At 43.3% G+C, this 25,821-nt stretch overlaps 1 protein-coding gene across 1 annotated transcript in view; it reads right to left on the reverse strand.

Annotated features, from left to right (window-relative positions):
- Positions 1-6,704: 6,704 nt before the first annotated feature.
- Positions 6,705-25,821, reverse strand: part of adcy8 (adenylate cyclase 8 (brain)) — an 86,921-nt gene continuing 67,804 nt past the window's right edge. Inside the window, 5 exon segments of the mRNA XM_063886878.1 lie at positions 6,705-9,105; positions 9,879-9,993; positions 10,795-10,887; positions 14,497-14,643; positions 19,225-19,383. Coding sequence (XP_063742948.1) covers positions 8,606-9,105; positions 9,879-9,993; positions 10,795-10,887; positions 14,497-14,643; positions 19,225-19,383 — 1,014 coding nt within the window. The 3' untranslated portion in view covers positions 6,705-8,605.

Here is a 25,821-nt window from a genome sequence, read left to right on the forward strand (position 1 = left end):
TCTTTAAAGTAGAGACTCTACATACTGATATACACCTGAACATCAGCAGGAGAGGACTCTTTAAAGTAGAGACGCTACATACTGATATACACCTGAACATCAGCAGGAGAGGACTCTTTAAAGTAGAGACTCTACATACTGATATAGACCTGAACATCAGCAGGAGAGGACTCTTTAAAGTAGAGACACTACATACTGATATAGACCTGAACATCAGCAGGAGAGGACTCTTTAAAGTAGAGACTCTACATACTGATATAGACCTGAACATCAGCAGGAGAGGACTCTTTAAAGTAGAGACTCTACATACTGATATAGACCTGAACATCAGCAGGAGAGGACTCTTTAAAGTAGAGACTCTACATACTGATATAGACCTGAACATCAGCAGGAGAGGACTCTTTAAAGTAGAGACACTACATACTGATATAGACCTGAACATCAGCAGGAGAGGACTCTTTAAAGTAGAGACTCTACATACTGATATAGACCTGAACATCAGCAGGAGAGGACTCTTTAAAGTAGAGACTCTACATACTGATATAGACCTGAACATCAGCAGGAGAGGACTCTTTAAAGTAGAGACTCTACATACTGATATAGACCTGAACATCAGCAGGAGAGGACTCTTTAAAGTAGAGACACTACATACTGATATACACCTGAACATCAGCAGGAGAGGACTCTTTAAAGCAGAGAGAAAGTGAGTGCAGTCTCAGAGTGGTGATATAATGTCTCTTTTATTCTCAGTTCGTCTCTGAGTCGTCTCTTTTGTCCTCTCTGACCCATTTGAGTGTCTGTCAGGTGCGCCCGCGTCCCGGCGAGACTCGGCGCTGAAATGCTGATGATGGGGCTCCGGGGCTTGTTGCCTAGCAACAGGCAGCTTGTATGGCGGTGCTGGTCTTTATGTAACGGTGACGGTTTGATGGTTGAATGTAGGGCGCTCGGTCTCCGGGGATGGGAGGGATGTTTGTGTCAGCGACCATGACCCCCCCGCCCCCCCCCTCCTCTATGGAGTGGATGGGGAGTAAACAGAAAGGGCACCCAGCGTGAGTAACAGACAGCCTCTCTCTGGGTCTGAGTTTGGGTGGTGTGATCCAGTGTTAACATAAACTCAAAGCAACCTTTAGATCAAATCCAGACGTCTAGATTATCCGTTTTCTGTGCTGATGTCGTTCTGCTCTACAGACTTAACACGAGGTACAAAATCAAAAGGGTCAAGTCATTTAGTCAGGAATCAGATTAATGGATAGCAGGATTTGAATAAAGGAGGATATGGTTCCCAGCACACACTCCCAGGATAATGGACTGGTGACAGGAGGCAGTAGTAGGCACGTTGGGAGAACTCAACCTCCTTCTCCGGCAGCATGCAGCATCTCAGCGTTTGTTCATGGCTGTGTGTCAGCCGGCTCTGTTTCCAACGTGCTTTTTCTAAAATCATGAATCTGAAACACTTTTTAAGGGTTCATCTATAACAGTGTGTGTGTGTGTGTGTGTGTGTGTGTGTGTGTGTGTGTGTGTGTGTGTGTGTGTGTGTGTGTGTGTGTGTGTGTGCCGCCTGTTGGTCCAGATGGCGGTCGGCTCTTTGTGGTCAGCTGAGGAGCATCAGTGACGGGAAGGAGGCGGTTGCCATGGAGAACGTGACGTCTGGTTAATATTCAAAGCGCTCTGATCTGATCTGAAGCAAAACCGAGTCGCTGTTAGATACGTCCGTCCATTTGTTCCAACAGAGGCTCTTTATTAATCACCATTTCAATATTATCATTAGACATTTGTACATTCTGGACATTACTTTATTTCATCCCTTTTTTATTTTGTTGTGAATTTATTATTTAAATGTTTGTATTCTTTAAAAAAATGTACATACGGTGCTGAGAAATAAACAACTCAAACAGCAGCGTTAAGAAACTCCTCCAGCTTTTATCTCAGGGTTTAGTCTAAACCAGGTAACAGGGTCTCTGCTCCCTCAGATCAAAATGCAGATTCTCCTCTGTGAAATGTTAAAGTGCTGCCAGGAAACAATCTCTCTGTGGGTCAGAAAGGGTTTACTGAGTCCAGAGATATGGAGATGGGGTCAGATGTCTGGTCAGACGGCAGAGACAGTTTACGGAGAGTAAAGAGGGGATGGATGTCCGGTGGGTCTGCGGGGGGACGAGTGGCAGGCAGCAGGCTGACACTGAGACTGAGATTTCTGATCCTTTCTTTACTCTCCTTTTTTCTGGAGAGGAAGTAAAGGAACCGGAGCTCTGGATCTATTTGTTGTTGGAGGTGCAAATATAAGATGCAGGATTTTCACCTGAAAGTGGGCGGGGCTTAATTTAGGCAGGAGGTCCCGTTAGCGCCTCATGCTGTATTCTATAGAAAAACCCCTGTAACTGATTAAAATAAAACCCTACCTCTGCTTCTCTTCACTGCTGCTTTGTATTATAACGTACCCTTTAGTTTTCATTGAGTACCTTATAATGATTCAGTATCAAATAAATTGCCTCTTTTTTTTCCCGTGTTGATGTTTATAAGTTTGTTTGCGTTGCCTAAACTCCAGTCTGTAAAAATGTGCATTTCAACTCAAATAATGCACTTAAGGGAGGACAAAGGACCTGAAAGGTGTTCCTGTTGTTCAACTGGAAACCTCTAGTTGCGTAAGATCAATACAAATGGAGAAAAAGGAAGACAAACATCTAGAAATGAATGAATTCAGCTGAAGTCTGCGTGTGTGTGTGTGTGTGTGTGTGTGTGTGTGTGTGTGTGTGTGTGTGTGTGTGTGTGTGTGTGTGTGTGCAGCTAACAGAAGTGGTAGGAGGAGACAGTCTTCATGAAAGGTGTTTTTAGCGTTGCCTCATCAACACCTCTCTGACCTTCTCCTCAATGAGTTGCACCTGTGCGGTGGGAAAGGTCACACCCCCGTCACCTGATTGGCTGTTGAGGTTTGGTGACATCATGAAACTGCAGCAAAGCTTCACCAAACATCAACTTTAGACGAGAGCCAATCAGAGGTGAGTGCTAACACCTGTGGGTGAGTCAGGCTCTGGGACGAGGAGGACTTTAAATACCACCATCAGCTTTAATTCACTCTGCATCTGTGAGGGTCTGGATTCATTTTACAATACAGAAACATTTCAATTGTTTTTTAAGTGAATGTTGTTCTGAATCTTTTGATTGAATAAATATTTTGTTTTTTATTATTTATTTATTGGAGGATTTTTAATTGAAATGATTAAGGATTGATTTTCCTTCGTCTCGCTTTATTTAAACTCTACGTAAAATGTGTTTTGACAAACCACGCCAACACATCTAGAAAATAATACATAAAAAGACAATATTTGAACTGATTTATATTCACCCAGAGCACTTCAAAGGTCCATCTTACAAAATAAATGAAAGGTTTTAAAAGATCAAATAAAACGGAAGATTTTTCTGAGTTTCTGAATAAACAAATAAAACGACATCATTTCTTCTTCATCACAAAGGGAGCATTCTGACTGAGCTTGTATTTTGAAAAAAGTACATATGGACCAAAAAAAAGGGGAAACAGGAAATTATGGGATGGCTCCTCCTGACTTGTCTATAGCTCCTCATACATCGTGTTTGTCCAGAAAGACCCGGATGTTTTATTGTACTATATGTTGTTATTCCCCGAAGAATTACACACACACACACACACACACACACACACACACACACACACACACACACACACACACACACACACACACACACACACACACACACACACACACACACACACACACACACACACACACACACTGCACCCCCAACATACCGGTGGTCGCCATGGTAACTCCATTCTCCTCATCCCTCCTGTTTCCTCCTCTTCCTCGTTCACGTCTAACCGAAAATCCATACGAGGAAGAGGAGCGATGGTTTCCTGGTGAACACACACACACACACACACACACACACACACACACACACACACACACACACACACACACACACACACACACACACACACACACACACACACACACACACACACACACACACACACACACACACACACACACACACACACTCATCAGTGATGTCTCTGTTTAGGGACGAGGCAGATGGGAGAGTGGGAGGACACTCGGAGCTCGTTGAAATGCAAATCAATCAAAATGTGTGTGTTATTATTATTAGTGTGTGTAAAGGGCTGAACATTGTGTTTGTGTGAAGCGGACTGTAGGAGGACTTCTGAGGCTGTGTTCTGTTTCCTGTGGTGGAAGAAAAGGAGTATGAAGATTCACATTTAGACATTTCTGCGGCTTTCTTGTTAGCAGGATTGAGTCCTGACAGCTCTCATCGCCGTAAATCCTTATTTTAGAGCTAATGTGTTGAACTTTGACCTTCAGTTTCATGTTGTTCTAGTGTACACGTCGTTCATGCAGCGCACATTGCACCTTGGTGTCACTTGCACCATTTTATTGCACTTTTTTGACTTCCTTCTTTCTTATCTTGTGTATATTGTACTTTTTTTTTAACGTATTTATTTAAAAAGGGACGTTCATCAACACGAGCACTTGAGTCCCTGGCAGAGGCATTAGGAGACAACACACACGAGCACATAAACACAGCCTGAAACACAATTGAATCGTGATTGCAGAACATATAAAGCACATATGCCCCTTATATACTGTACAAACCCAGACACATAAGCACGGTTAATCTGAGGAACCAGTATATAACCCACTCTGCCGCTGGTTCAGGTTGTCCGGTTGGCTTGTTACAAAGTTGGAGGAGACCTGGACTTCAGAGTTCCATTGCCATCTACTACACTTTAGATATTGTGCATAGTGAAATAAAGCCTTTCAGTGTTGAGTCTTGCAATGGAAGCAGCTTCCTGAGTCAGTGTGTGTCTGACACTCAGCAGCCCCTCTGACGGCCCCTAGTGGTTCAACAAACACCTGCAGGACGACCAAACGGTCTTATTGGAGTTATGGTAAATATTTAGTGTGTTGCCTTACCTATTTGTAAGAGGAACTTCATGTGTCAGCTGGCAAATCCACTTACCTCTGTTGTATAATAATAATAATTCCATTTATTCCAGCACTCTTTCCTGTCGGTCTGCAAATATGGTATTTAAATTACATATATATAGACATTTTTAAGAGCAATATCCATGCATATTGTCAACGTTAATGTATAACTTATACTGATCCAAAGTTATTTGAATGTTTTGTACTAACACACTTACAACACAGCTGAATACTGCCCTGTTTGACAGCAGCAGAGAACAGGTCAGAGACAGACAGGCAGTGTGTGACTGAGCTCCTTCTGCCATCTAGTGGCCAAGCAGGGGAACTGCACTACAAACCAGGAACAATTCACAAGGAAACACAAGTCCAATGGAGGGGATTTAATGGACACAAGGAGTGGAACTACACCACACAAGGGACAGGGTTAAAGAGGGATAATCATGAAGCACAAACAGTTTCTAAAACATCCATATTTGGGCTTTATATGATGTATGCTGATTGCATGGCATTTACAGATTCCTCTTTTAGAAAAATCAGCAACATTTAAAGTTAGAATTGTAAAAAGTGTGAAAGTGCATTTAGGACATTCCCTTTTTGTATTTGCTGTTTCTGATGAGTAAATTGAGAACACCTTCTCCCTCCTGATGGACTGATTGCTGCTTCCTCTGGCAGAGTCACGAGGTTTATAATCATCCTCACCTGTTCGTCGTTGTGACGTTGCTCCCGTGCCCTGCATCACTTTTCCTTCACGTGTCGGACACTTCGTCACCCTTAAATGAGTGTCTGATCGGTGGTGTTACATTTTAAAACATCATGGCAGAAAAGAGTCATGCAACTTATTCATACTGCTGGATGAACTCCATCGCTGACTGATAATCCTCCTCTTCAGTCCATCGATCGTCAGTTTTCAAAATGATTTTAAATCACACTTTTTATTTTAAATTCTCCCAGAAAATCATTTTCTCTAAATGCTAACTTGAAAAAAATCTGTAAAAATTGACTTTTTCTCCAAATTCCAACTTTTTCAAAATCATGATTTTTCTTAAATTTAATTTTTATTTTTTATTTCTGACTTTTTTCATAATTTTCCCTTTTTAGATAAAATTCTAACTCTCTTTCATAATTCTGAGTGGATCAGATGTTGCAGGTTCAGATAAGTTATTATTGAATCTTTGAGTATTTTATTCCAATTTCTCTTGATTTTGTTAAATTGTGGAACTAGAATTGTAAAGCATACTGTAGCAGTCTGTAGGGACTTGGTCTTTGAACCGAAGCGTCGCTGGTTTACGATCGAACCATTTTCTGGATCACCTCCTGGTCACTTTGCTGTTTGTTCTTTGGAGTATGACAAAATACAGAGGGTTTAATCCTCCAAAATACAGAGGGTTTAATCCTCCAAAATACAGAGGGTTTAATCCTCCAAAATAAACAGGAACATTGTTTTTTAGAGTTATATGATTAAAGTTTCTTTCTCTGAAGTTTTTGGTATCATTAATTTGTCTGAAAGCACATTATAAAGATCCTAAATAATTAGATTGATAATAATAACTTGTGTTCTGCCGGAATAGAGCCTCAAAAATACCGTGAAATGAAACTGTTGCTCAGAAACGCTCTGCCCGAAGTCGAGGTCTCGTTGCTTCTTCAACATAGAAGCTTCTCTGCTCATGGGACCGAATAAATGCAACCAGAGACATGGCTTGTATAAAAAAGTAGACCCCTTTAATTGTGTTCTCTTATATAAAAGAAATACAAAAAAGAAACATCGACACCGGGCGAGGGTCAGCGGGACGGGGGTTACGGGGATTTGGGCAGGGGCTGACATAAAAACAGGAAGTGGAAACGACAGGAGGAACGTCCGACAGTCCGAGGGGATCGTTCCAACAGATGAGGGTGGAGGAACCTCCTCCTCCTCCTCCTCCTGGAGCCTCAGCTCTACAAACACTCGTCAGAAACAGAGCGGCTGCAGGACGCAGAAACGATCTCATTGGTTGAGTTAAAGCCCTTGAGTTAGAGTGAACATTCTGACATCATATGAAACTAGAAGCCGAATCCAGTGATACCTCTTGTGTCTCGATATGTTGTCGGGAAGCGACCTTAAAAGATATTTCAAAGTTAGGCTTTTTCTGTCAAAGTCATCCCTCTAGCTGCTTTAGAAATGCCTTCAAGACTCAAAGTTCGGCTTCTTTTTGAGAGCTCAATTTTTAAGGTACAGTTGAACCTGATATCTTAGGAAACTACAAGATCAGACGAATTCAGTACAACCGAAAAACTGTGGAGGAAATATGTGAGAGACTTCAATCACTCCTACATGACATTCATGGTGTTAAAGCAACAAGTGAATGTGTAAGCTAAGCTAACATGCTAACTATCCTCACAAAGTAACCCTATTTCCACTAAAAACGAAGCGTCATAGTTTCGTCCCGGGGCTAGATTGGTTCCCAACGTGCAAACAACTTAAGAAACAGTTGGATTTTATTAAAGAGTGGTGGTCAAAAGCTGAAGAGACTTTCAACTTTTGTCTGCAGCTCTGAATGTGTGTAGGTCTGCATGTGTGTAGGTCTGCATGTGTGTAGGTCTGCATGTGTGTAGGTCTGCATGTGTGTAGGTCTGCATGTGTGTAGGTCTGCATGTGTTTAGGTCTGCATGTGTGTAGGTCTGCATGTCTGTAGGTCTGCATGTGTTTAGGTCTGCATGTGTTTAGGTCTGCATGTGTGTAGGTCTGCATGTGTTTAGGTCTGCATGTGTTTAGGTCTGCATGTGTGTAGGTCTGCATGTGTTTAGGTCTGCATGTGTTTAGGTCTGCATGTGTGTATGTCTGCATGTGTGTAGGTCTGCATGTGTGTAGGTCTGCATGTGTGTAGGTCTGCATGTGTTTAGGTCTGCATGTGTGTAGGTCTGCATGTGTTTAGGTCTGCATGTGTGTGGGTCTGCATGTGTTTAGGTCTGCATGTGTGTAGGTCTGCATGTCTGTAGGTCTGCATGTGTTTAGGTCTGCATGTGTGTAGGTCTGCATGTGTTTAGGTCTGCATGTGTTTAGCTCTGCATGTGTTTAGGTCTGAATGTGTGTAGGTCTGCATGTGTGTAGGTCTGCATGTGTGTAGGTCTGCATGTGTGTATGTCTGCATGTCTGTAGCTCTGCATGTCTGTAGCTCTGCATGTCTGTAGCTCTGCATGTGTGTAGGTCTGCATGTGTACAATCACTACCACCACCTACCTGTGTATTAAGAGGACACTGGGATACTAAAATCCATCGTACTGTACATCCATGAACATCTAATGACCGCCATCTAGTGTCCAAAATAATATTGCACGATATTTCTACAGAAATTGACATGACTTGCCAACAATGCACGTAAACGGTGCTGCAGTGACTTCTTTATTCTCGAAACTAGGACTTAGGACTTGATTGCAAAGACTTGGGACTTGCAGACGTGGTCTCATCTCTAGCTTTCAACACCTGAACACTGAAGCTGCAATGACTCCTGAAGAACCTCCCCCTGCTTTTCTTTCATTACTTAGCCAGAAAAACGCACCCGCTGAAGTTTAACTCAACCCCTGGGACGGTTTCTGCCTGGGGAGCTGCTCCGCCTCTCAGGAGTCTTTGTGGAACTGAAGCCCCGATGTGCTCTTCAGGACAGCTCAGTCTTATCAGCTGCTTCCGTGTGATGCCCGCCTCCTGACTCGGAGGTACCGGGCGCTAACAACGTCCTCCGGTTGTAGTGGTGGTGGCCCTTCATGATGCCCGAGTTGTTGTTCTCGTTGAGGATCTGCTTCTGCTTCTGCCGGTTGAGCGACTGCACCAGGCCGAGCACCACGGCCGCCAGCGAGTACTGGCCGGTGATCTTGCGCGGCTGCATGATGAGGGGGTTGGGCTGCACGCGGCCCAGCAGGTAGTGCGTCCGGATCTTGCCCTCCTGCTCGCTGATACCCTTCACGTAGATTTCGCCGCGATACTCGAAGGCGAAGCCGCGCTCCTTCAGGATCAGGTAGGTGTCCTCCGGGACCTGGATCTTCCCGCTGACGCCCGTGCTGTCCATCCGGCTCGACAGGTTCACCGTCTTCCCCCAGATGTCGTACTGAGGCTTCTTGGCTCCGATCACACCGGCCACCACCGAGCCGTGGGCCATACCTGACGGAGAGACAGAGGATCAGTGGCTGTGGAATCAATATTAAACCCCAATCTTTTCCTAAACTTAAACAAGTTGTTAACGGTTGAGCGGGACGTTTACGCTTTAAAGACTATGCAGATGTTGGAGCTAAATCAGTTCATGAGTGAAACAGCTTATTAATACACAATACAAGTGATTGAGACAATGAACTTCTTAAGACAATGTGTAATGAAGGTAATAAATCAAGAGAGAAGTGAGGTAATTCTTTCATAGACTTCTACACAAATGGACGGATATAAACATCAGGATGTTGGACTCTATACAGTTCATAAGAAAAGCAAGACACAGCATTGTTTGTATTATAAACCGTTAAATACGAGGTAATCAGGAAGGAACTACCACGGTAATTCCTTCCTAGACTTCTATGCATTCACACAGATGATCAGTAGCTGTAACCTTAACACAATCTTTACCTGAATCTAACCCAGCTGTTGGAGAACTTCAACTAAGTTAAAAAGGGTAATATTTTCCTAGACTCCCACGCAATCTGCCATCTATTAAGGACCAGAAAACCGTTTGTTTTGATGATTTTCCTTCTGTTTTTATCAACTATACTCTACATATCTGTGGGTTTTAATAAGTGCTAGTTGAAACAAGATCAGCTTGATTGCAGGATTTAATTTGTGTATTAGTTAGAGACTTAAAGATGAATGTACGGATCAGTAAAGATGTTATTGGAATCTTCAGATGAAGCCCCGTTATAAACAGAAACTCAAAAGCGAAGCGGTCTTACCGATCCTCAGCTCGAAGTTGTTGAAGGAGTGTTTGTTGATCTCCTGGATGCTCTCGTTGAGGGCGATGGCGAAGTCGGCCAGCGCACACAGGTGACCCCACTTATCCTCACACTGCTGTGGGTCAGAGGAGGAGAGAGGGAGGGTCAGCGGAGCGTCACAGACAGATGGAAATCTGACTGTAAAGTGTGTCCATGTCAGGGAAAATGTGTTTCCAATGAACAGCCTGTGGAAGGCGCTGACGTTTGACTTTTGATGTGTCTTCAGGTCCCCAAAGGTCCATCTACTGACTGAGGTTTCTATTTGACTTCTGCTTCTCCTATTCAGACTGCTGCAAGATCTATTCAGTCCTTCCTATTTGATTTGGTGCATCTTGTTTTGAGGAAGGTTCATTGATGCATTGTGATGAAAACTAAAACTGACCAATTAATAAACAGTTAGAGGTTAGTTGAACACAAAGTCAAGCTTCAGTTTTGCAGACCCTCTTTGCTGTCACTCTCGTCTTTGTGCAGCACTTTTCAAAATGTCCTCACCACGCATGCATGGTGTCCTTTGTTTCGGAAACACTTCACAGAGTATGAATCTGACAGGAACCAATATAAACACACAAAGGAAATCAGCAAGCTGTCAGCTCCTCTCTCTTGGAAATCTGCTTTTCAGAAACATTGAAGGGTCTAACAAAACGACTTTCCTCTCCGCTGTTTCCGTCAGAACGGAGAACAGCACATAGTTAGCTTAATAATGTGTGTATACTGCATTTAGTTTATGAAGGCCCAACATATTCCCATCACACGTCCAGCTACAGTGACTTTATGTCAAGGATTCCACCGGAGATATTTTGAGGCTAATTTGAAGATGTTTGCAAGATAGAAACAAAATGCATGTCAGCATGAACCCAGGAAAGCTGGAGGATCTCACCTGTTTTTCAGGCGACAGGCCGGAGACCGCCATGTAGGTGCTGCCGATCGTCTTGATCTTCTCGATGTCTTGGAATCGATCCTCACCGAGCAGCTGTGACACAGGGAGAGATGTTTATCCTTCTGATCTTTATGACATCCTAAAGGACAATGATCCAACACTTGAAGGAAGTTGCATGTACTCCTGCCTGCTGTACATTTGTATTATTATTAGTGACATGTCAATCACAACGCAGCCCCGCCCTAAAGCATTACCTGCTTTATCGTCTATTTGACTCTAAATGGAATTATAATTTACTAAAGGAACACCATGCAGTATTGAAGAAGGCTTGAAACAAAAGATTAAGACCATAGACTCATCAGGAAAATGTTTTCTGAGGTCATAAATGAAGTAAGAAGTGAGGTCATTTTATCATAGACTCCAATACAATTAGACTTCCACACAGAGGCATCGCCCCCTGCTGGATATTGAAAGAGAGCAGGTTTAAGATAAATGGAGGCATCTTGCTTTGATCTGTGGCAGCTATCAAGACAACGTGGCTGCTTATTTAGTCGATGAAACAAACTACTTATATCTGGGCTGCTTAATGCACATTTTGCAGGACTGAACAACCTCCACTTCAGACTTGAAGGACTACAAATAAATGGAGTCCCTGCCAGATCGTATTCCTGACACAACACCAAAGGTTCAGTTATGATATTTCCCTCTTTGAGCAGCGTGAATAGAGGAGGAATTGTGCAGTCAGCATGAGCACTGACATTGCTGAAAAGGTCCGATTTACTGAAACTGCCTCAGGAGGAAACTCAGCACCCTCCTGCCTACCTGCCTGACTCACTCAGTGAGATACAGAGGAATGAAATAAAAACACAGAGCCACACTTTGACTTTGGAGAGGTGGAGTATTTTTGTAGTCTGACATTGAAGGCAGCCTCTCCCTGGTTCCCTCCACAAAAAGTCAATGGGATTTTTCTATTGGATTGTGGAATATTGCAAAAACATAATCTCTGTGTCTCCACCGCTAAGCTAAAGGTGGCTAATTTTGGGCTATAAAGGAACTACAGCACGGTCACATGACTTCATGTCACCACCGCTAAGCTAAAGGTGGCTAATTTTGGGCTATAAAGGAACTACAGCACGGTCACATGACTTCACGTCTCCACCGCTAAGCTAAAGGAGGCTAATGTTGGGCTATAAAGGAACTACAGCACGGTCACATGACTTCACGTCACCACCGCTAAGCTAAAGGAGGCTAATGTTGGGCTATAAAGGAACTACAGCACGGTCACATGACTTCCCCTCACCACCGCTAAGCTAAAGGAGGCTAATGTTGGGCTATAAAGGAACTACAGCACGGTCACATGACTTCCCGTCACCACCGCTAAGCTAAAGGAGGCTAATGTTGGGCTATAAAGGAACTACAGCACGGTCACATGACTTCCCCTCACCACCGCTAAGCTAAAGGAGGCTAATGTTGGGCTATAAAGGAACTACAGCACGGTCACATGACTTCCCCTCACCACCGCTAAGCTAAAGGAGGCTAATGTTGGGCTATAAAGGAACTACAGCACGGTCACATGACTTCAGGTCACCACTGCTAAGCTAAAGGAGGCTAATGTTGGGCTATAAAGGAACTACAGCACGGTCACATGACTTCCCCTCACCACCGCTAAGCTAAAGGAGGCTAATGTTGGGCTATAAAGGAACTACAGCACGGTCACATGACTTCCCCTCACCACCGCTAAGCTAAAGGAGGCTAATGTTGGGCTATAAAGGAACTACAGCACGGTCACATGACTTCACGTCACCACCGCTAAGCTAAAGGAGGCTAATGTTGGGCTATAAAGGAACTACAGCACGGTCACATGACTTCACGTCTCCACCGCTAAGCTAAAGGCGGCTAACGTTGGGTGTGATGACATTTAGTCATCTCATTTAGAAACTTGTTAGCTTATTTCAGGCTAACGACCAAAAACACATTCAGTAAACCATTGACTTCCAGATGAGGGGACAGTAAGTGATAAAAGGCCGACTGGGATTAAGGACTCATTCCTGCAGTACTGTTGGTGAGTACTGATAGTTAAAGATGTACCAAAACTAAAGCGTAGTTGTTCAGTTTGGATTCGTGACTTGCTAGTTGTCCTGTGATGTGATCATGCTGCTGCTAATATAATGAGCTCCTCTGCCATCTTCCTCTCCGTCCCGTCTGTTTGTGTTTGAGGAGGAGAGGGGATGGAGGCCAGAGGCCGCAGAGAGCTCAGCTGGTGTCTGAAGCCTCGACTCTTGTTAGGAGACTTTGACACGTTCTGTCAAAAAATGTGTGAGGAGGCTCTGTCAGTCCACGAGCTCCTCCAGTCTGTCTCCTGCAGGAAACCTCAGCAAGCGTGCAACGTATGTTTCGAGAAATCATTTTCAGTGCCAGTCTCAGAAATCCAGACACGAAGAATGCTTTTAGGCAGTTTGACAAATAGAAAAGTGAATCCTGAAATGCAAATCGTGTCTTTGAATACAGTTCCCTTACTTCACCTTTAGCAGCCACACCCTTTTAAGCTGTGCAATGTGGCATGCATGTTATATTTACCAATTCCTCAGGGTATGGATTACAAAGGTTATATATTGTAGTACAATGTTTATTCATAATCTGTATTATTTTACCTTCCCTAGTTTTTTATAGATATTATTTTAATTTATGATCTTATTTTTATTGCATATTCTTCAACTTCCCGTCTTAAATAAACAGAAATATAGAATTATTTCATTTAGAAATGTAGCAACTGTCACCAAATTAACCCTTATTTACTCAAATGTAGTTCATTGTTTGAGTTTTGGAGAAAAAGGAGGGGGCTTTTTCCTGATCCTTTTTCGACAGAATGTATTTATGTTGTTTATTGAGATCACAACACATCCAAATCCAACAACATTTAAAATCTAACACTAACCTTCAGCCTGTCAGCGCAGTGTGTACATGTAAAGTACGTCCCAGCAGTAACCTGTTGGCTGACAGGGAGTGATGTCCATTTATTGTCTCCATTCAACTCGTGGAGAGTGTGGACACATGGATGTGAGGTCTGTCTGCTCTGAAGGGGCTTTCACTTCAGTCTGCACCTGATCTCATCTGCGGTCAATTACTGCGATCAGGATATGCAACAGGTAGCTGCCTTTAAGGCCTGTAGGGGCAGCGTTCTCCAGCAGCAGGGGGAATCCAAAACACACAGAAGATACCGAGTGTGCTTTTCTATATCTGACCATACGTACAAGTAGATGTTTTTGTAAAGACATTCATCGCTGCAGCTCTGCTGGTGTCGCTCAGCAGGAAGGGTTTCCTATGTCTGTTTGCTTTAGACTTCTTTCCCATCATTATAACACCTGTGAGAAACCTCAGCACTGTAGCCCACTATTCAGAGCTAACACATCCTTCTGTGACTCGTCTGGGAAATCAATACAGGAAGGAAGCTCTACGTCAGTCCTGTACTTTATGAAGAGGTCTCCCTACCATTCGGAGGTCTCTTCTTTCTGTCTGAGATGAACCCTTCCTGCAGACGTGAGCTCCCCCGACACATCTGCATTAATCAGCTCTGAAGTGTTCTGGGCAATAAGCTGCATGCTGTCATCAAAAATGCACGACGGACGTGACTCTGAGACGCTCCCCTGCATGTTTAAAAAGTCGGGCTGAGGAGGAGAGTGGGCACACGCTTCAAAGTCTCACCTCGTCGAAGTCGGCGATGATTTCGTTGAGCAGCCGGAGGCACTCCACTCCCTGGTTGTTCATCTCCGTCTGCGAGTAGAAGTCTGCGAAGCCCGGGATGGACGCAAACATCACGCCCACCGAGTCGTAGGACTGAGAGTAGAGCTCCTGGGGAGACACATGGCATATCAGTCAGTTTGTTTTAAAGAAAAATGACATTTCAGTCACTCTACCTTTTCTTAAAGAGGCCCGATTCTGCTTTTGGGGGTTTTCTCTCTCCTGTAGTGTGTTCTACAGGTTTTAGTGCATGTAAATAGTTTGCAATGGCTAAAATCCCTGTGCCTCCATCGCAAAGTCTGTAGCAGAGATGCTGTTGAAGCCTCCACAGAGAAATCAATAGAGGAATATCATTATTAGGTTTTATGACGTTTGATTTCCACATGACTCATTGAATAAAACTTAAAGTCAAACCTAATACTTCCACTAAGATGAAGATCCATTTAAGATACATGGAAAATAAATGAATACGGAGTCAAGTGAGGTTGGTAATAGGAATTCATAACAAACCACAAATTTACAAGAAAAAACTTAAATGATTTTGTGAAATTTGTGGGAAAGAAATTGAGATTCTCTGAGATTTAAGTGTTTTTTTTGGCTCGATCAGATACTGACATCATATTAAGCCTGCAGGAGATGACCTTGTTGAATAATTATTTTGAAATTGAAACCCTCTCAGAACACTAGACAACCTTCCCCTGGCTCCAATAGGATTTCTATTTTTAATTTACAATGGAAGTGGAATAAACACTAAAGCAGGTGAGGCTGCAGTACCTCTGCCTCTACCACCAGGGGGCGGTGTTGACGCAGTGAGCAGCTTGTCTCATGAATGCATTCATCCCGTCACTGTGAGCATACTTTAATAATGGACCTGTAAACAAAAGGTCCAGCCATAGCTCAACACCTCTTATAAATAATTAAAGATCAGCCTGTCCTCACTCTGTATTCTGCCTGACTTTTTTATTTTAATTGCACTTGTGAAAATAAACCTCTGACTTTATTTTGACATCTTTACAGAGATTATGCACGCTTAATGAGCTCAGTCAAATGTCAGAGCTTCAGCCGAGCTAATTTAATTTCTCCATCCTTCACCGCGGCTCGTCGGTGTTGGAGGTTTATTCGGGGTGTCACCCTGCAGGATCTCTGCAGCAGATACAGGTGGGCGGCGGGTGAGAGTCAAAGTCAAAGGTGTGTTACTGTGTTAGTAACGCCTCTGAAACTGCTTCAAAATGCTTCCTTAGTTCGGGGTAGGCGTCCACAGGTGAGTGGAAAAGCTCAGCCTATGATGCACATCAGTTTGAAAGTCAAAATGTCAATGAGCAGGGACTTAATCCATAGTATTGTTGTGTAAAATGTCCTTTAATATTGACCTGGCTCTATTTAAGGCTCCTGAACACAGATGAATAATTTAGGCGTTGCTGTTTTCCTCATTATACCGTACAACTTCCTTTGTCTGTTTTAAACCTGCTTCTTGTAGGAGTTGCATCGACCAATCAGCTTGCTTTACGTGACGACAAAGCGGTGACTTTTTGTTCCTTTTCGTGTATTTTAACATAAGGAAGAAGCCTTTTGTGGGGATGCTTTCCGTACGTTTCTAATGAGAGTGAAGCGTTTGGCCCCCTGCTGATTGTTCAGGTTTCTGCAGGAAAGCTCTCTATTGACCAACGCTATCCTCAGTATCGGATGAATTTAGAGGCGATCCTTCTGTCTGATGCTAAACACCCAAGCTATATTACTTTACCAGCCGCAATTAGTGCCATCTTAAGAGAAAACAGCAAATTGATGTGTTACATAGAGTTGTTTTCATTCATTTAATTGTGCTATAAGTATCGTACACTTCATGGTTTGCTAACATCAGCACTCATTTCAGCGCCAATTCAAAGAAACGGTCTCTCAACTAAAAAGACGAATCGGCAAAACGCGCCCCAATTAGGACCTCACCTTTTCCCGCTGTCCAATCGTATTACAGTTTTCCAAACCCGTCATTCAGCACAGGAATCTTTAACAGTGGATTTGTGTGTTTGATCAATATCCTAGAACACCTGCAATCTTCTCTGGATAAAGGTTCTAAATAAAAAGCCTCTCCAGCTTTGTGTCTCCTGATTACTTCCAGAGATCCTGAAAGGAGCCGCTCCAGTGTGCAACAATCGTCCTGATTAATAATGGAGTGACCAGGACCCAAAGTTTCTTAATGGATGCATTTTTAATCAGGTCCTTTTTTTATCAGCTCTCCTCTCCTGACATCCATAATTCATCGGAGGCTCGCCTTTTGTTTGAGAGGCAACGGAAGATCGGAGGAGTCAATAATGAAGCAGCGTGACGAGGAGATTTGACTCCGGCGTGTTATAACCTTCCTCACAAGAGGACCAGAAGAAAGCAGCAGAAAGACCTTATTAACGCATTTGTCCCCTAATATTAAAACCTGAAGATGGATTTTTCATCCCATTTTCCATCGTAATTGCTGGCAGATCCTTGCAGAGTAACCCTGAAGTGATCAGCCACCCTTTGATTACAAACTTCTCCCTTTTAAGCTGTAATTATTCTCATACATGTCATTAAAATGTGTTGTTTAATTAGGATTTGTCGATCGTTCAAGTTTTTTCTGCAGACTAAAAGACCTCGAGATCTCCTGAGTGGATTGACGATACATTTAATACAAATATCAAAGGACGAAGCTTATCCTCCTGACCTTTGTTGAATCCTATCCCCCTAGATATTGTATGATTGTGCAGATCCCTGGACTTCCTGTATTGACCATAATGTGTAGAATCACCCTCCCTTAGGATGCCTTCTTTCCAGTCAATCAGTTCTGCCCGGGTCACCTGTACGCGCTGTAACTGTGAAGAAGAAACGCCTCGGAGGAGAAAACACTGCGCAACTGCGAAGAGATGAGCCTCACGGGACGGGGGGAAAATCAATCTTCCTCACCTGCCGCTGAGCTCTGAACCGCCCCGGGAAGCAGAGGAGCGTCAGGAGCTCTGGATTTTATACAAGCCACACATGATGAGCAGTGGGCGGCACTGACGTTGAGCTGAAGGCTCTGGAGCAGAAGTGATGTCTGGAGTGAGTAATCATGCTTCACTGTGTGGCAGCCTGGTGCTGTGAGGACGCTTCCTCATGACGTACACAGTAAACACTTGAGTTTAAAAGCAGTGTGTGGATTTGAACTGGTTTAGAGTGTCTTAAACACTCACAGGAAGGGAGGATTGCCACTATTAGCTTGCTAACTAGCTATCAACGCTATCGTTCGTGGAAGCAAATCATCACGGCCAGGAGATTTAAGGGACTTCTACCTTTGTGTCTACAGTTTGTGGTTTATCTCGTTGCTGTTTCACCGTCACACAGAACCAGTTTACGGTGTCTGAGAGGTGCAAAAGCGCTACGACGATGCTATATGCATGCCCAATATAAATGGATTTAAGGATCAAGAAAAATCCTAAACGACATTTAGAAAACGGGTTGAAATGCAGCAGAAGGCCCATCTGATGTGTGTGTGTAATGTGTGTGTGCCCATTTAATACTTTTAATGGGTGCAGACGGCTCCATTCAGAGGCAATTTAAAAGCACAAAAGGAAAAGGGCAGCGGAGATAAGGTGAGCGGAAAGAGAAAGGAGGAAAGTTTGCCTGCCGAGCGAGGTCAGCCTCAGTGTGTTCTCTGACAACATGTTATTAAAATCCAATCAAATGAATAAGGACCAAAAAAAAGCTCCCCGGCTGAACGGACCGCCCCACAGTTCTGTGTCCCTCCGTAAGAGTTGGGAGAAGCAATTAGGGAGATGACTTTTCTTTCTGAGGGAACGGAGGCGGCTGATTTTGGAGCAGGTCAGCGGGGAAAGCGTGACGGTGTGTGTGAGGGGAGGGCTGCTTTGTTAAGTTCAATATAGAGCTTTAGAGTCTCCACCGCATTTCGTTTAATTTGCTGAAGGATTTTCATTGAGGTTTGAATATAAAAGGTGAGGTCCTCTGGTTTTCCTGATTCTGTCCATCATTTCCATCAGTATGTAAGTGATGGGAATTTGTATGAACCCAAACTAACCCTGACCCCGACAAAGTGTATTTATAAAGCCCAATATCACCAATTCTACATTTCTCTCAGTGGACTTTACAGTTGGTAAAGAATACGACATCATCAGTCCTTCGGAAACACTCCCAAGGAAACCCCTCAGCTGACTGGGGAACATGGATGAAACCTCTGGGAGAAACAGAGGATGGATCCCTCGCCCCGGACGTGCAATAGATGTTAAGAATGCATGTGTGTATAAATAAGAAGAAGATGGAATCCGGTTGAATGTATTCCCTAGAGTTGATATTGACGTTTTACCTCATAGTGACGGGACTCAGGATAGCAAGAATCATTAGCATTAGCTTCATATTAGCCGAGCCGTTCTTAGAAGTGCTACAAACTGAAAGGAGAAGCAACAGCGTCCTGACAGCGTCTCCTCAAGGATAATGTGAACTCAGGGTAATTCATAATATCGACAAAATATCGAGTCTAAGAATTCCCACTGGCTCCTGAACACATCGACATGGAGGAGTTATGTAGGACTCTGCCTGCAGCTGTGTTTCTAAGCGATTAATTGGCAAACAAACGAATAAACATAATGGCATTAAGCAAAGCAAAGTGTGACTGATTGCATGTTTTATGACCGTGAGGCAGATATATGAAGCGGTACGGGTTGTTTTTGTGCACACCTCGTTGTCCCGGTCCTTCTCCAGGAAGTGTCGGGCCACGTGGCTGGGCAGGATGTTCCTCAGCATGTTCTCGTTGTGTTCTCGAAGCTCCTTCATCTCGTTGATCTCCTCTTTGGCCTGAACGCGCCACAGGAAGTCCAGCCGGGCCGTGTACTCCAGCTAGAGAGGGAACAAACACACAATCAAAAGAGTAAGAAGAGGGTATTTTCTTTCTAGTAGGCTAAGGGGCGGGACATCTGTAAGCTGGTTGACCAATCACAACAGAGCCTAACAGAATAGAGCGGACTGAAAAATAAACAGACTCTACATACTGATATACACCTGAACATCAGCAGGAGAGGACTCTTTAAAGTAGAGACACTACATACTGATATACACCTGAACATCAGCAGGAGAGGACTCTTTAAAGTAGAGACACTACATACTGATATACACCTGAACATCAGCAGGAGAGGACTCTTTAAAGTAGAGACACTACATACTGATATACACCTGAACATCAGCAGGAGAGGACTCTTTAAAGTAGAGACTCTACATACTGATATACACCTGAACATCAGCAGGAGAGGACTCTTTAAAGTAGAGACACTACATACTGATATACACCTGAACATCAGCAGGAGAGGACTCTTTAAAGTAGAGACTCTACATACTGATATACACCTGAACATCAGCAGGAGAGGACTCTTTAAAGTAGAGACTCTACATACTGATATACACCTGAACATCAGCAGGAGAGGACTCTTTAAAGTAGAGACTCTACATACTGATATACACCTGAACATCAGCAGGAGAGGACTCTTTAAAGTAGAGACACTACATACTGATATACACCTGAACATCAGCAGGAGAGGACTCTTTAAAGTAGAGACACTACATACTGATATACACCTGAACATCAGCAGGAGAGGACTCTTTAAAGTAGAGACTCTACATACTGATATACACCTGAACATCAGCAGGAGAGGACTCTTTAAAGTAGAGACACTACATACTGATATACACCTGAACATCAGCAGGAGAGGACTCTTTAAAGTAGAGACACTACATACTGATATACACCTGAACATCAGCAGGAGAGGACTCTTTAAAGTAGAGACACTACATACTGATATACACCTGAACATCAGCAGGAGAGGACTCTTTAAAGTAGAGACACTACATACTGATATACACCTGAACATCAGCAGGAGAGGACTCTTTAAAGTAGAGACACTACATACTGATATACACCTGAACATCAGCAGGAGAGGACTCTTTAAAGTAGAGACACTACATACTGATATACACCTGAACATCAGCAGGAGAGGACTCTTTAAAGTAGAGACACTACATACTGATATACACCTGAACATCAGCAGGAGAGGACTCTTTAAAGTAGAGACTCTACATACTGATATACACCTGAACATCAGCAGGAGAGGACTCTTTAAAGTAGAGACTCTACATACTGATATACACCTGAACATCAGCAGGAGAGGACTCTTTAAAGTAGAGACTCTACATACTGATATACACCTGAACATCAGCAGGAGAGGACTCTTTAAAGTAGAGACTCTACATACTGATATACACCTGAACATCAGCAGGAGAGGACTCTTTAAAGTAGAGACTCTACATACTGATATACACCTGAACATCAGCAGGAGAGGACTCTTTAAAGTAGAGACGCTACATACTGATATACACCTGAACATCAGCAGGAGAGGACTCTTTAAAGTAGAGACTCTACATACTGATATACACCTGAACATCAGCAGCAGAGGACTCTTTAAAGTAGAGACACTACATACTGATATACACCTGAACATCAGCAGCAGAGGACTCTTTAAAGTAGAGCCTGTTTAACACAGATTCTTTGTTTAAAATGTTGAATTATCATGAGAGATAAGTTGCGTCCTCTTGGAGCCGAGGTAAGATGTGTGTTTGCTGCATACCCATTTTAGTTTTGTTGTACAAAATCACATTTTCAGAATTCTGGCATTGACCTGGTTGACCAATGATCTCTTATTATGGGGTTGTTTGCTCACGGTACCGAGCTTCCGTCAATAATTTTCTTCTCAATACAACTATTATCATACTATTATTATACAAGTACTCACAGACTGCTGGAGGACATGATTCATTCAGACTCTCACCCTGACCTTGATAACTCTGCGGGGAACTCTTCCACCTTTTAAAAGTGGCCTTCAAACACCCACTGCTTTAAAACGCCGGCTCAGAGCGGAGGAAAGTCTGCTGTTTATAAGGTTTGAATGAAGTTGGATCATTGATTGGACAAAAGACAGAGCAATTACGTTGTTTTTCTGAATGAGAACGGGGGGGGGGAATAAAAATCTCTCAAATTGAAAATTAATTTCCGGACCAGGCAGATTTGTCTGCGGGAATTAAAGCGACTCTTTCATTCGATTGGCGGAAACAGTTTTGTGATTAATCTCAGAATCAATTAGTCCCCGAATCACAAGAACTCATTTACTGTTTTCCTAATTAAGAATGCAAAGCCTGCAGGGCTGCTGTGGGATAATGAGGCGGTCGCTCAGCACAGACACTTTCATTCAGAAGAGAAGTGCCGATAACAACACCAATAAACAGTTTACTCATCAGCGTAAGAGCTGCTGTCATCCGACACACTGTGGAATTACTGCCGGGTAAAGTTCAGCCGGGCAGACGTGGAGCGAGCTGAGGTTCAAATATATGAGGATATTTTACGGTTCCTTGAAAGGCTTTATAAATTAAATCTATTATTATTTTTATAAAGGGAACTTCACAGTTAACAGAAAAGGAAGTGAACACTAAAGGGAACAGCAGAAGAAGACAGACAGGAAGTGAACACTAAAGGGAACAGCAGCAGAAGACAGACAGGAAGTGAACACTAAAGGGAACAGCAGAAGAAGACAGACAGGAAGTGAACACTAAAGGGAACAGCAGAAGAAGACAGACAGGAAGTGAACACTAAAGGAACCGACAGAAGAAGACAGACAGGAAGTGAACAGTAAAGGGAACAGCAGAAGAAGACAGACAGGAAGTGGACATTAAAGGGAACAGCAGAAGAAGACAGACAGGAAGTGAACACTAAAGGGAACAGCAGAAGAAGACAGACAGGAAGTGAACACTAAAGGAACCGACAGAAGAAGACAGACAGGAAGTGAACAGTAAAGGGAACAGCAGATGAAGACAGACAGGAAGTGGACATTAAAGGGAACAGCAGAAGAAGACAGACAGGAAGTGAACACTAAAGGGAACAGCAGAAGAAGACAGACAGGAAGTGAACACTAAAGGGAACAGCAGAAGAAGACAGACAGGAAGTGAACACTAAAGGAACCGACAGAAGAAGACAGACAGGAAGTGACACTAAAGGGAACAGCAGAAGAAGACAGACAGGAAGTGACATTAAAGGGAACAGCAGAAGAAGACAGACAGGAAGTGAACACTAAAGGGAACAGCAGAAGAAGACAGACAGGAAGTGACATTAAAGGGAACAGCAGAAGAAGACAGACAGGAAGTGGACATTAAAGGGAACAGCAGAAGAAGACAGACAGGAAGTGAACACTAAAGGGAACAGCAGAAGAAGACAGACAGGAAGTGAACACTAAAGGGAACAGCAGAAGAAGACAGACAGGAAGTGAACACTAAAGGAACCGACAGAAGAAGACAGACAGGAAGTGAACACTAAAGGGAACAGCAGAAGAAGACAGACAGGAAGTGGACATTAAAGGGAACAGCAGAAGAAGACAGACAGGAAGTGAACACTAAAGGGAACAGCAGAAGAAGACAGACAGGAAGTGGACATTAAAGGGAACAGCAGAAGAAGACAGACAGGAAGTGAACACTAAAGGGAACAGCAGAAGAAGACAGACAGGAAGTGAACACTAAAGGGAACAGCAGAAGAAGACACACAGGAAGTGAACACTAAAGGGAACAGCAGAAGAAGACAGACAGGAAGTGAACTCTCGCTCAGTAAACAAACCGATGTGTTGTTAGGAAACACAATAAAAGATGAGCTCATCTTTTGTTCTGACAGCTTGTTATTACCTTCCCTCTGTGGCGTCCATCATCACTGGCACCATTAGGTGAACTGGACTAATCTGTTGCTCTTAAAACGATTCAGAATTAAAGTGGTGCCACAACCTAATCATTTCAAAATAAGAGCCTTGTCCGCAGCGCTAATGAAATGCTTCATGTTCACAGAGCCTGATAATGTAATTACTGCGCTGACAGGAAACAGCGTTCATGAAGAACAACCTCATCTGCCTCCAGAGCTCCGCTGCTATTAGTTTAATACGTGAGAGCTGTGTGGCTCCGCTTCAAGATACACCAAGACCTAAAATCAAAAAGCAGAACACCTGGTTCACCTGCAGTACATCCAGCAGCTACCCTGCAGTATACAAAGCCATTCAAACTAGCTGCACCTTTACCAACCTTCTACTTTACTTAAGTACAAGACCTGAGTACTTCTACTTTACTCAAGTACAATCCCTGAGTACTTCTACTTTACTCAAGTACAAGTCCTGAGTACTTCTACTTTACTCAAGTACAAGATCTGAGTACTTATACTTTACTCAAGTACAATCCCTGAGTACTTCTACTTTACTCAAGTACAAGATCTGAGTACTTCTACTTTACTCAAGTACAAGACCTGAGTACTTCTACTTTACTCAAGTACAAGATCTGAGTACTTCTACTTTTACTCAAGTACAATCCCTGAGTACTTCTACTTTACTCAAGTACAAGACCTGAGTACTTCTACTTTACTCAAGTACAAGACCTGAGTACTTCTACTTTACTCAAGTACAATCCCTGAGTACTTCTACTTTACTCAAGTACAAGACCTGAGTACTTCTACTTTACTCAAGTACAAGACCTGAGTACTTCTACTTTACTCAAGTACAAGTCCTGAGTACTTCTACTTTACTCAAGTACAAGATCTGAGTACTTATACTTTACTCAAGTACAATCCCTGAGTACTTCTACTTTACTCAAGTACAAGATCTGAGTACTTATACTTTACTCAAGTACAATCCCTGAGTACTTCTACTTTACTCAAGTACAAGATCTGAGTACTTCTACTTTACTCAGTACAAGACCTGAGTACTTCTACTTTAGTAGTAGCGTATAGACGAGGTCTTTACTCAAACAAATGCTGTGTGGTTTCACAGTTTTAGAAAGTGTTGCAACAAAGAAATGAAACATATTCAGGTTGAAACCTTGAACCATTTTTACCCTAAAAATAATTTGGATTCCCGTTGTGTGTACACGTGGCAACCGCAAGCCCCCCCCCCACTAACAGTAAATATTCTCTTTTCAAAGCCCTCTTTTCTCTTGGCCTGATGCTTCTGACACAATCAGCTTTTCAGAGTGCTGAGTGTTCCCGCCTCGCCGGGGGCCGTCTTTGTCTCCGCTCCGCCAAACAAGTGGTGGGATTGACCCGGGGAAAATCAATATGCCACTGCATGACTTCAAATGCGGCTGTCTTCTACTTTTATGGGGCTACAAAGGACCCTCATTTAGGGCCGTCTCCCGTCCGTCTCTGCTGCCGAACTGCTGATCAAAGGTTGCCATAGAGAGAGCATGAAAGCGTGGCGGGAACACCGGGCTCCCTCTGGCCGCTCTGTGATTACACCTTTAGAAAAACACCTTGTGTGATGTTCCAGACGTTACAGCGAGACGCTTGTTTCTGTTTCTCTTTGCAAGGAGAGCCACACAGATATTACTCCTGACGGATCTCTCCAGTAATATAAATAATGCTTCTGCTGGGTGGAGAGTGGTGCAGAAATGAGTCATACAACCCTAACATGAGTCAGCATTTCAGAACTTCTTGTTCCCCGACTGGAAATCAATGGTTTATGACTCATTGGAAGGACAAGCGAACAAATACATTCACTCTCCTCAATAACCCCCTCTATACACACCACAAGGCTAACGTGGGTTTGCAATTGGCCGGAAATGTGTCCGCATTTTAGCACTTCCTGTCCTCTGGTCTGTAAGTCAATGGTTTTCTGAATGTGTTTTTGGTTGCTAACCTGTAATACGGTCTGTTAACAAAAGCTGAAGAGATTTATATTCTACGACATGAAATAGACCAGTAAATACCCCACTGGTAAATTTAAACACAGCAGTTGCTACAAGAGTCTAAATGAGACGACTAAACGTCATCACGCCCAACATTAGCCTCCTTTAGCTTAGCGGTGGTGACGTGAAGTCATGTGACCGTGCTGTAGTTCCTTTATAGCCCAACATTAGCCGCCTTTAGCTTAGCGGTGGTGACGTGAAGTCATGTGACCGTGCTGTAGTTCCTTTATAGCCCAACATTAGCCTCCTTTAGCTTAGCGGTGGTGACATGAAGTCATGTGACCGTGCTGTAGTTCCTTTATAGCCCAACATTAGCCACCTTTAGCTTAGCGGTGGTGACATGAAGTCATGTGACCGCGCTGTAGTTCCTTTATAGCCCAACATTAGCCTCCTTTAGCTTAGCGGTGGAGACGTGAAGTCATGTGACCGTGCTGTAGTTCCTTTATAGCCCAACGTTAGTTTGTAGTTTTAGTTCCAGGTAATGTCAGAAATCTGTTTTGCTGATACTGTAGCGATAGAAGATACATA

This window comes from Eleginops maclovinus, chromosome 6 (genome assembly GCF_036324505.1).
Source record: "Eleginops maclovinus isolate JMC-PN-2008 ecotype Puerto Natales chromosome 6, JC_Emac_rtc_rv5, whole genome shotgun sequence".
Classification (NCBI taxonomy): domain Eukaryota; kingdom Metazoa; phylum Chordata; class Actinopteri; order Perciformes; family Eleginopidae; genus Eleginops; species Eleginops maclovinus.